The following is a 12,065-nucleotide window of genomic DNA, read 5'->3' as shown; positions in this document are numbered from 1 at the left end:
TTATTAGCGGAATAAGAAATTGACGAAGCAGATTTGATGGAAATGGCATCCGAAGCCATAAATCAAATCGATTCTGAGGACACTAGCACTGATGAAGATAGTGCAGTTAATAAGTTAACGTTAAAAAAATTAAAAAAAGGCCTAAGCTTAGCTGAAAATCTCGAATAATGTTTCTTGAGTACAGACCCTTCCGCTGAAATAAGCGGAAAATTCAAAAGGGAGCTGCAAAAATGTCTAGCTCCATATCGAGAAATTTGCATTAACCCATTATGAACTAGTACGCAAATAAAATTACAGATTTTTTTAAAGAGGGAAGAAAATGCTAGAACTTTAAATGAAGAAAAAAATTCTGAAAGTGAAAGTAATCTCATTCCACCGAAAAAACTTGATTATGCTAAGCAGAGACAACGAAGAAATTCATTAAACTAAAGTTCTGTTAAATTAAAATATGTAATATTTTTTGTTTTGTGTATATGCATGATATCGTATCATATATATGTATGATTAATTTTTATAAATCATACATATATATGATTAATAAACATTAAGTTGTTTATGTAGAATTAAAAAACATTGTTTATAATAAGTTTTCGGAACGTAACCCCCGTTTTTATACTAGTTCTGGGTCTCATACAACACGGTTTCACACAGCACGGCTTTTCTAGGAACCCATCTACGATGTTATACGAGGGTTACCTGTATATCTTTAATGAAATTCGAGGAAAGAAGTTTAGGTGAAGTGCAGCAAAAAATGTGCATAATTTTTAATAGACCGTACAAGGAAATCATGTAGCATCCACATGAGATTTTTTTTATATATAATGGTTTGATAATAGATTTTGGTTATGAACGTTTACACTATCAGGGTCAATGTTCCTTCTTACCTTCTTCGGGAACATACAAGGACCTGACCCGGAACAGAGAGCTTACTAAAGCTATGTTCACTAATTGTGGTAAGTAGACAGGATACAGACGAAGGGTATACAAAATCCTTTATTTTTCAATATATACAATAACTTCCGTACTTCGGAATACACTGACCCGCTACTTGGGGGTCTAACGTAAAAGTATAAAAATAAAACTAAACTCTAATTTAACTTTAGAATAATAAACGTGGAAGATTGGCCTTATATTAACAGGAAGCGTATGTAGTACAGAGACAATACGTTTAAATTTATCAAGAGGATTAAAACCTCTGGCCTGGAAGGCAAACAGCAACTAAGTAACTTCTAAGGTAAGCGGCCTGCTTTGACTCAACTGCTTCCTCTCTCTCGCTTGGCAAAAAGCCACAACTTAAATACTTGGCGTTCGCCAGACAAACTTTGCATAAAAACCTTAACTTATAATTCTGGCCGGAAGTAGAAAATAAGAAGTGATAGTAAAGATTTAAAATAAAATAAACGTTAGTAAAACTTAAGATCCTTACATACTTCCCGCCAGAGTTAATTAGTTTGAAACTGAGGTCTAAAACGACCTTGTTGAAAAGTTTTAGCTCTAGAATCTAACGCCAGGCCAATCTTTTACAAACATACTTCGCTAGAAACTAGAAATTTAAAAGAAAAGAAATTTGTTTTTACAATAGCAGCTCCAACGACACGCAATTTTTCATCTGTACTGCATCTAAACAGGAGCTTTTATTCAAATCTGGTTCCTTCCAGAGATCTGGAAGGAAAACTAGTTTAATGAAATGTTACACAATGAAATGGCAAGTAACATGTATAATTATATTTCACTTAACATTCTTATTTCATTCATGACTATTTTAATTATCTCTCCCCGTGCTCTCTGACATGTGTTGTAAAAGAACACCAAACACGAATGTGTTTCTGTCTACGTGTTCCACACTTCCTCCTACAATCAAAACACTAACGTGTTAAAATTCAACATAACAAGACCTCTTAACACACCCTAATTTCAACTCTAAACCCTGAGGTACTATTCTGAAAGTGTCTAACTCTAAAGTGTAGCGTCAGAGAGCCTAACTATATCATTCAACCTTTAACACATATTCGCCATGCTTTAGTCTTTTTACAGTCACACGAATAAAAAAATTTTAACATTCACTTTTACCATATCACGGTATTTCTTAACATTTAAAATAACAGTTCACATTGTATATAAGAACATATCAACATGCCGTTAGTTTTACACATTTGAAAACATACATTAGTAGTACATTGTTAACTTCTATTCTTTTCAAAGCAAGTGCCAATTCTTTCTACATTGAAATACTACATTTCAAAAAGTCTTTCAGACTAAAACTTCTCTCTTGCTAGAATGTTTTAAATAAAATTTATACAATAGCTTTTTACAATATTTAAGTCTTTACACAACGCTATTATACATCAACTTTTAATTTTACGCGCGAGTAATTTAAAAACATAATACGAAAATCGGTAACAACTCATTTCTCGCCCTTTTGGCGATAAAGGTAGACCTCGCATGAGGTAAAACTTCTTGAAATCTGCCACTTGCAGTAAGAATGAAAGATTAACTTAAGTTTGCAAAGTAACATAAAATTTTACTTATCTTTGTGATATTCGGACATCCTTTTCTGGGCCCAGTCTTTAAAGGTATTGCAGATAGTAGTTTGATTTATCCTCCTTCTTGTACGGGCTCGCCCTTCAGAGCTTTCCTCTGGAAGCTTCCTTTTTTCACCAGTTCGGTCACCCTTGAATACCTTCTTTTTCTCCTTTGCTTGTGGTCTTGGCCGTTTGATGGCAGCTGGTCTTGGCGGAACCGGGAAACTTCTGTCGTGTTCCTGCTTGGACCTCGTTGTTGGCCGTTCAAATTTTCCTTGTAACTTTTCCTCCGCCGCTGATGGCCCTTCCGCAGTTCGGCTACATTTACTGCGGAGAGTCCTGTCGGATGAGTCGATCTTCCGTTTTAGAGCCGGGATATAGTTGCCGTCATTTCTCCTGGTTCTCTTCACATACGTCGTCCTTCTCCCTTCTTCATTCTGGGGGTGTTCGTGAACTCTCTTTTCTGGACGGTGGAACGGCTTCGTTTTCTTGCTACCTTCAATTTTTCCGCGGGGCAATTTTCTTTTCACTTGCCCCTGCCTCTTATTGGCTTGCCCTTGTACTTGTCGTTTTTCCACCTCTGGAGCTTGTGCCTGCGGTGTCTGCCGTGCCGGATCCTGCAAAAGATCTGAAAATATTTGCATTTTATTACGATCGAAGTAGGGCTTGATTTGATCAATGTTTGCGGAACAGGTTTCACCATTTCTGGCTTTTAACACTACTACAGCGTGAGTTATTTTTTTCTATAACATATGGTCCTTCAAATCGTGGAAAAAATTTGGCAGTTTTATCTTCTGGTGCTGAAGAAAGTGAATGCTTAATTTTTAAAACTTCATCCCCTACTTTATAAGTTACTCCCCGTCGTTTCAAATCATAATAGAGCTTCTGTTTTCTTTGTGCTACTTCCGTATTCTTTTTTGCTTCTTTTATTAGTTTTTCTATATCACCCATTTTAAATTCTGGGGCTCTTTGTTGCACATAAAATAATTTATCTAACGGTGTTATAATCTTTCTGCCTAGAAATAACTCAGCAGGAGTTTTGCCCGTTGTATCATGTTTTGCGGTCCTAAGGGCGAAAGCAAATTCATTGACATAGTTATCCCAGCTTTTATGAAAATGTTTAACATAACTACGGATAATTTTCACTATATTTCTATTGACCCGTTCCGCTATATTTGATTGCGGCCGATACGGGACCATTTTTAAATGACGTATGCCCAGTTTTTGGCACATGTCTTCAAATATATTACTTACAAATTGAGGACCATTATCCGATATAACTTTTAGGGGCGCCCCGTATTTTAAAATATATTTATTTAAAATAGAATCAGTAACTAATTTCGCGGAGGCTCGTTTTAAGGGAACAATTTCGGTCCATTTACTAAAATGATCAACCATAACAAGGAGATAGCGACTTTTATTTAACTGACTTTTTGGGAAAGGGCCCCCAATAAATCGATGCCAATTATTTCATTTGGAAATTCGGATTTAATACTATTTAGAAACCCAGCCGGGCGGAAATTAATATAATTAACTGCTTGACATGTTGGGCAGGACTGGACATACGCCCTTGTTAACTTTTGCAGTTCAGGAAAGTAGACTGCCTCGCGTACGCGTTGGATAGTTTTTCGAATACCAGCATGAGAAGCTAAAGGGCTGTCATGGAGCTCTTGCAGGATATTTAATCTAAGACTAGCTGGGATAACAGGTCGAAATTCGTTGTTGGAATTCGTAGTTTTTGTATAGAATAATAGACCATCTATTAGTTCGTAATGGGCCGCCCTATTTCTTATCGCCACAATATCTTGGTGGCTAAAATTTTCAGGATCCTTCAAATACTCATAAATGCTTCCAAACTCAGGATCCTTACCCAGTTCGGTTATTACAGTTTCTCGGGAATTTATCGTACATGCTGTGAGCATTGCCACCTTTACGGTATTCCCTTGTTCATCTATTTTAATTCTTGATAGGGCATCTGCTACGATATTTTCCTTACCGGGGGTATGCTTGATTACCAGATTATATTCTTGCAGCTTCAGTGCCCATCTTATTAACCTGGGGTATAAATTTTTCCCTGAGTACAATCTAGTTACCGCCGCATGATCAGAGTACACTGTTATCGGCGCCTTTCCAAAATAGACTCGGAACTTTTGCACTGCTAACAGAACTGCAAGTGCCTCTCTCTCGGTCGCGGAATAGTTTCTTTGTGTTTGATTTAAAGTTCGGCTAAAAAATGCCACGGGCTGCTGATTTTGCGGAAGTACCGCTCCTACCGCATAATCCGAAGCATCCGCTGAAATTTCTAAATTCTCATCCTTTTCAGGAAATTTCAACACAGGGGCTTGCGTTAATGCTTGTTTTAATTTTTCGAAAGCACTATTGGCTTCGGCCGTCCACGAGAATCTTGCCTTTTTCCTTTTTAATTTTAACAATGGCTCAGCAATAGCTGCAAAATTTTTTATAAAGGACCTATAATATGAACAAAGTCCTAGAAAAGAAGAGAGCTTCTTTGCCGTGTTTGGAGTCGGATACTTTTGTACAGCGATTATTTTTGATTCATCTTTCTCGATCCCTTTTTGAGATATTTTGTAACCTAAATATTTTAATTCAGGGGCTGCAAATTTGCACTTTTCGACATTAACTTTTAGACCGGCCTCATTTAATAAAGAAAACACCTGTCTTAAATCCTGTACATGTTGGTCGAGATTATCACTAGTAATAATGATATCGTCTAAATAGATAAATGTGGACTTTCCAAGAACAGGTCTTAGCACAATGTCCATGCATCGCTGAAATGTTGCCGGGGCCCCTGAAAGGCCAAACGGCATACGCAAAAATGCATAAGTGCCAGACTTGGTTATAAAAGCAGTCTTAGGCACGTCCTAAGGCCTCACCCCTATTTGAAAATAACCAGTCGTTAAGTCTAAAGTCGTCATAAATTTGGTTGATTTTATGTTCCTTAGAATTTCTTCTATAATCGGTAACGGATATACCGGATATTTAGTTATGGAGTTTAATTTACGGTAATCAATAGCGAATCTCCATCTTTTTGGATGCGTCAAAGGATAGTCATTATTTTTCTTACATAAAACCACCGGGCTAGCATAACTACTTGAGATGGGCGTTATGATCTTTTTACGTAGCATATCGGTAATATGCCATTCTATAATTTTTTCCTTATTCTTATCATACCGGTATGGTTTTTGACGAACTGGCATTGCATCTCCGGTGTCAATACTATGGTTAGTAACCTGAGTAAATCCTGGAATATCACTAAATAACGAAGCAAATTCACTTACCACTTGTCGGATTCTTCCTTGCTCGTCATTAGGGAGGTGGTCAAGTTTTAACATCGGCGGTTCAGCGTTTTCTGTACGAACTGGTTTCATTGTCAGCTTAAGGGACGCTTCATTAAAATCCAGCGTAGCTTGTGCTTCTGAAAGAAAATCTATTCCTAAAATTAAATGTGTTTGCAGATTCTTTACTATAAAAAACATCACCTTTACTTGTTCGTCCTTGATACGGATATACAAAAGTACTTTACCTACGCACTTACATTTTTCTCCTTGCGCCGCTAACACTGTCGTATTATCCGCATTATATATGCGGTATTTGCGAAAATACTTCCTAAAAAACTCTTCTGCCACACAGGAACACTGCGCGCCGGTATCCAGGAGTGCGGTGGCTGGGATATTATTCACCAAGACTTCAATCTTGGGAAGAGTCAAATTTTTCACCATTACTGTATTTAACTTGTAGGAAGAGGGGTTTTCGTGGCCTTCGGATTTCCGCACCCTCTCGTCAGCAGAAATCCGTTTTAGTTTAAATTATTTTTCCTTTCCGTGCTTTCCTTCTTTTTCCACTGGCCTTGAGACTTTTTTCCTGGGTTGCTATTGAACTGTCGACGTTCGCCTTCTGTTTTTGAATGCTCGGGTTTCCTTGCCCACTGATTCGCTTTTTCTCCGTAGCCGTATGCTTGAGTTTGCTGTAGTCTTGGCGTACCAAATTGGTTTCGCTGTTGATATTGGCGTCTTCTTTCGACGTCCGCCGTTCTTCTACTTTCAAACTGGATTGCTAGCTCAAATAACTTTTCCAGTGTAGTCGGATTTCTTAATTCAATAAAGTCTTGCACTTGGGGCAGTAACCTCGGCAAAATCACTTGAATTATTTCAGGATCCGGACGGTTTCCATACAAGAGTTTGAAAACGTGAATTTTTCTTAAAATAAAGCTCGAAAGATTTTCGATTCTTTGTTGATATATACTGAAAAGTTCCGTTTCTAATTTCGCACGATCCCTTACAACAGGGAAGGCTCTTAGTAGGGCAGTCTTGAAATTTTTGTAAGTATAGGTGGGACTTCCTGCTTGACCCAAGAGACTTCTGCCTATACATTTGAACCAGTTAAGCGCTTGGCCCCTCAAAGCGCTGGTAGCTAAGGTAACTTTTTTAAACTCGTGCACGGGGTAGAGCATGAAGTGGTCATCCAATTTTTCCAAAAAACTGGTTACCGGTGAGTTTCCCTTAAATATTGCTTCTGGTTTCATCGAAGCGCGCATGGTCTGGACGATGTAACCAAATCCTTCCAGGGCGGCAGCTGGCATTTCTGGATTCTGAGCCGTTTCTGCAGGCAGCACAGGTTCTTCTTGAAATTCGGCCATGGTTATTCTTCTTCGTTGGGCGCCACTATCAGGGTCAATGTTCCTTCTTACCTTCTTCGGGAACATACAAGGACCTGACCCGGAACAGAGAGCTTACTAAAGCTATGTTCACTAATTGTGGTAAGTAGACAGGGTACAGACGAAGGGTATACAAAACCCTTTATTTTTCTCTATATACAATAACTTCCGTACTTCGGAATACACTGACTCGCTACTTGGGGTCTAACGTAAAAGTATAAAAATAAAACTAAACTCTAATTTAACTTTAGAATAATGAACGTGGAAGATTGGCCTTATATTAACAGGAAGCGTATGTAGTACAGAGACTGTGAACACTACAATACGTTTAAATTTATCAAGAGGATTAAAACCTCTGGCCTGGAAGGCAAACAGCAACTAAGTAACTTCTAAGGTAAGCGGCCTGCTTTGACTCAACTGCTTCCTCTCTCTCGCTTGGCAAAAAGCCACAACTTAAATACTTGGCGTTCGCCAGACAAACTTTGCATAAAACCTTAACTTATAATTCTGGCCGGAAGTAGAAAATAAGAAGTGATAGTAAAGATTTAAAATAAAATAAACGTTAGTAAAACTTAAGATCCTTACAACACAAAGTGTTGTTGTAAACTTAAAATAAGCAATCATCTGCGGTCCAGGAATGACATAATGCATTTTATATTAATACTTAAGGGAGAAATTGTTCCGATTTACGGATATTTCGTTAACGAACGGCTTTCAGGAACGAATTAAGTTCCTGACCCGAGGTGTCAATGTGTATTATTTAAGTAATATTATTTATTATGTATCGGATCAAAATATCTGAACAGTTATAGAACAGAATTACTATGCGTATATGCGATTTAAGATGGTACATGACAAGTGTATACATAATCTATGAGGCTCATATATGAGTTAGTATTGATTAATATTCTGTCTAGGTATTGACAACGAAGTTAGAATGCAACAGTTCTCCCATGCAATAATTTTGTTTTCATTTTTAACAAGTATGTATCGTTTTAGTAACAGAACTGATCCGTAAAAACTTGAAAGAAAATTTTTTTTTCCTGATTAACGGTTATATATGAAAGAAATAATTTTATTTCTTGAATTCATAATGAGATGTTATCTTTTATGTAAGAGAAGGCAGAAACCACTTTAGATGTTTCTAGCTCGTAATTTTATGAAGAGTTTTAACTAGAGGAAGGATAACACGCCCGAGCAATAAAACGTTTCAAGCATTTATTATGGAATGCTATCCACCATTAAAGCCAGGTACCAGAGGGGCACTGCGCATAGTACGATTTTTGGTTGTAAAAAAGAATTATTGATGCGTTTTGGAGCTGGCTGTTGAATAAATGAGTATGCTGGCTTTTTTACTAACATTTACGGAAATCTGAATAAGAATCAGTGTAGTGTATTTATAACAAGTATTTTGATACGGACAAATGCGTATAGAACTATCAATGCATGTGCTTATGCACACTTTACTCAATATCACGATGGTTAAGTAGATAGTTTTATTTTGTGAAAAATATTAATCTGTAATTATTTGAAATAATAAAAATATAGTTATTTTTAAATTCAACTATCCGGACTAACAGGAGCGCAGCTTAACTGAATAATAAAATATTCAGGTTAGCTAGGTTTCTTTTAATCTGTAGACCAAATTAATGTTTTCACATTCTATATTTTATTGGTAGAAACAGCTCATTTTTGCTAGTTAAGCCTATGAGTTTATTTTTTTGAAAAAGTGCACAGTTAATCAGTGAGTGCTTTGGCTAAGCAATGAAATATTGGAGTAAATAAAGGCTGTAAATGATACAGAAAGGCGTATGTAAAGTACATTTCTTTTCCTGTAACCGTTTGCTGGCTACAACTTCGTCTAATACTGTACAACAATCTCCCTTTCCATCTTTCTCTATACTTAAATATACATGCTGTGGCAGCAAGAATACATACTTTCAAATACAAAAATGATTTAACTAATCGGCCGCACCAAACATATATACGGATATTCTTGCCCGGCTTGGTGAGCTCTGTTTTTTATTCTTATATGTTGGTAAATTGTGCATTTTGTGCTTTAAAAGTGATTGAATTATGTTATTCCTATGTTTTGGTTGAGATTTTAGAATTATAAATTGGTAGATAATTGGTAGAATTATAAACAATTTAAAAATTTAAGTGGTTCTAGGGCTAACGAGAACGCCATTTGTTTGCATTCGAAACTCATACTAGAAAATGGAATTAAGTAAATTGGTGCACACTTCAGTGTCTTTTGGCCAAATAGGACCAAAAGTTAACTTTCAATTGTGTGCACCGAAAATTTGACTTCCTGCCCGTTAACCGAAGTGCTTCTTTTTGCGTAGAAACTTTAATTTTAATTGTAAAAATACTTTAAAAACTTTTTTGAACTGTATTTGATGTTTTAGGGTTTTTTCCCAATGATTTGAGTTTTTATGTATGTTTTGCCTTGCCGCGAAGTGATAATTGAATTGACTGAATGAGTAATTAGAAGAAATGAGTTTAAATGAAGTGCAGCAAAAAGTGTGAATAATTTAATAGGTGGTACAAGGAAGTCATGCGCTATCTACATCAGATATCAGTTTCTTGGAATAGTTTAAGTAGAGTTTTGCCGAACCAAGAAAATGTCTCATTTTTCTTGGTTTTCTTGGTTCGATTACGAACCGACCGATTTCGTAATCGCAACCGAAATTTCTTGGTTGCGATTACGAAAATTGTAGTACTTAAAAGCAGAAAGAAAGCATTACTAACACAGACTAGCCTCAAAGCAACTCTCCTTTTCTGTCTTTTTCATACATTTTAAAAATTTACTTAGGGTTTAAAGTGTCTGTTTATGTCATAACGACTATTGCGATACTTAAAAATTATGATAATCAACAGAAATTGTAAATAATGATTATTTCAAAGCTTCTAGGAAAAACTGCATTTTGTGTTCGAAATAGCTGAAGCATATAGAAGTACTTTATATGATAATAGTCGCTTGTTCTTTTAAGGCTGGCGTTAGCCAATGAGTGGCTGAGTAATAAAATCGTGGAACCTTAGTAAGATTGTAAGGATTATGTTAATTTTATCAACAGTTAAATTTTGAGTTAAAGTTCCTTTCCTATCGATTCTTAACTTCAACTTATACTTCCGGCCAGAACGTAGTTTTAGAATCACGTCTGAATACATAATGAGGAAGAGCGATGTTCAACCGCGAGGTTCTTCGGTTTTAGTGAGAGAGATACCAGGTATTCTGTCTGCACGCGTCCGCCATTTTTAGGCTACTCTCTCACTTTTAGCTATTATCACACTCGGCCGTACTTTAGGCCCTTGATAGCTTCGCAATCTATTTAAGTTAAGGGGTCAACTCTGTTAGAATTGTGATAGCTTCGGCTATACCTCTTTAGTTTAGATTAGTTTGGTATTATTCTTAGTCTCTGAAGTTCAAAGCCCAAGTTTCGGCTTTATTGTACACTCCAAGACGGAGTTAAACCTTGGTTGGAATAATAAAAGGTTAGTTAACCTTCTATCTTGTTGTTTCCTGTCACACGACCTCAAGCGATTATTCGATTATCAGTTCTTAAGATTCTTCACTTCCAACAGTAACCTAGAAGTACAAAGTGAGACAAGACCTAGATCCAAAACATGAAAAATGGGCTGGCTGCATAAGAGTTTTGTGTTTTTTTTTCATGTGCAATGTGAATGAGTCCAGTTTGATTTAAAATATCGCCATATCAGTAACCCGAGTGCTTGAACTATTGGATACTGGAAATTCACTGCATTCGTTCCCTTGCGAACGGGCTGTCTGCTTGGTTGGTTTTCGTGCTTTCCCCCATACATTACGTAATTTGCAAGTCATTGCCCTTAAAATGTCCTTCATGAAGACATCCCTGTTCCTAGGCAGATAGTCTGTGGTTGCTTTACTATAATTCAAATAATTCGGAATCTTTAGCTTAACATGCATAACTCAGCTTGCATAACTCAGGTGGGAGCATAACTCAGCTTGAATTTATCAAATGTTCTAGCCTCAGAAAACCTCTGATCAAATTACTTAGACTGATAAAGTTGCAGCAAACTTCGGTCAAGTTAATAGATAAGTTCGTATTCAAACTATGTACTAATTCCCTCTGTTCTTGGCTATATTTGTTACAATATTCCTCAAAATTTTTATTTCTCTGTTTGAATTGTTTTGGTTCGTTGCACGGTCCCCACTGTTCTGCGTTTAATCAAACGTCGCACCAATAGTTATATGCATATTTATTTTGAAATTTTAATGATTATATTACTTATTATTAAAGTCAAGTGTATTTAAGATATTTAGTTGAAATTAAAAGTATTAACTGAAGGGCAGCTTCAGTTATCTACTTACCCCATCCAATGACATAGTAGAGTTTGAAAGGAGCATCCTTTTGGAAAATATTTGTTGTAATCCTGCTATGAAGAAGCATACCTTCAACGAACATCCAATTAATACTCGAAAGCGCAGCATACATCTTAATCGAAACCACAGTCTTGCACATCCAGCTCTGACAGAAAAAATATAATTATTGTTGCAAAAATTGTTTCAAAAGAATAAAGTAAAGTTAAATTAAAATTAAATAATTCTCTTGCGCCATTGCTGCAAGGAATGAAATCTGAATTTAAAAAACATTCTCTATTCGTAAAAAGCAAATTTAAAGTTAATTAAATTTTAAATGAAATTGAATTACAAATAAATGATTAATTATTGTTGCGAACTAATCTACAATATCATTTAAATTCTGAGAGCATATGTAAATCAAGTGCAAGCATCAAAATCCATGAATATATAATAAATGTATAACATGTAATATAAATACGGTTAACTAAATATCCCAACTGCTCCTTACTTTATTTTAAAGGAACAC

The 12,065-nt window shown here is 36.1% G+C and overlaps 1 protein-coding gene across 1 annotated transcript in view; it reads right to left on the bottom strand.

The window, feature by feature from the left end:
- Positions 1–11,699, bottom strand: part of LOC146995243 (corticotropin-releasing hormone receptor 2-like) — a 60,661-nt gene extending 48,962 nt beyond the window's left edge. Inside the window, exon 1 of the mRNA XM_085826134.1 lies at positions 11,549–11,699. Within this exon, the coding sequence (XP_085682260.1) occupies positions 11,549–11,699 (151 nt within the window). The remainder of the gene's footprint in view (positions 1–11,548) is intronic.
- Between the last annotated feature and the right edge of the window lie 366 nt (positions 11,700–12,065).

This window comes from Stegodyphus dumicola, chromosome 10 (genome assembly GCF_044657685.1).
Source record: "Stegodyphus dumicola isolate Sdum_Otavi_A_Nest chromosome 10, ASM4465768v1".
In the NCBI taxonomy this organism is placed as follows: Eukaryota; Metazoa; Arthropoda; class Arachnida; order Araneae; family Eresidae; genus Stegodyphus; species Stegodyphus dumicola.
The sequence above is the reverse complement of the archived record's forward strand: the minus strand, read 5'-3'. Positions and strand labels throughout refer to the sequence as shown.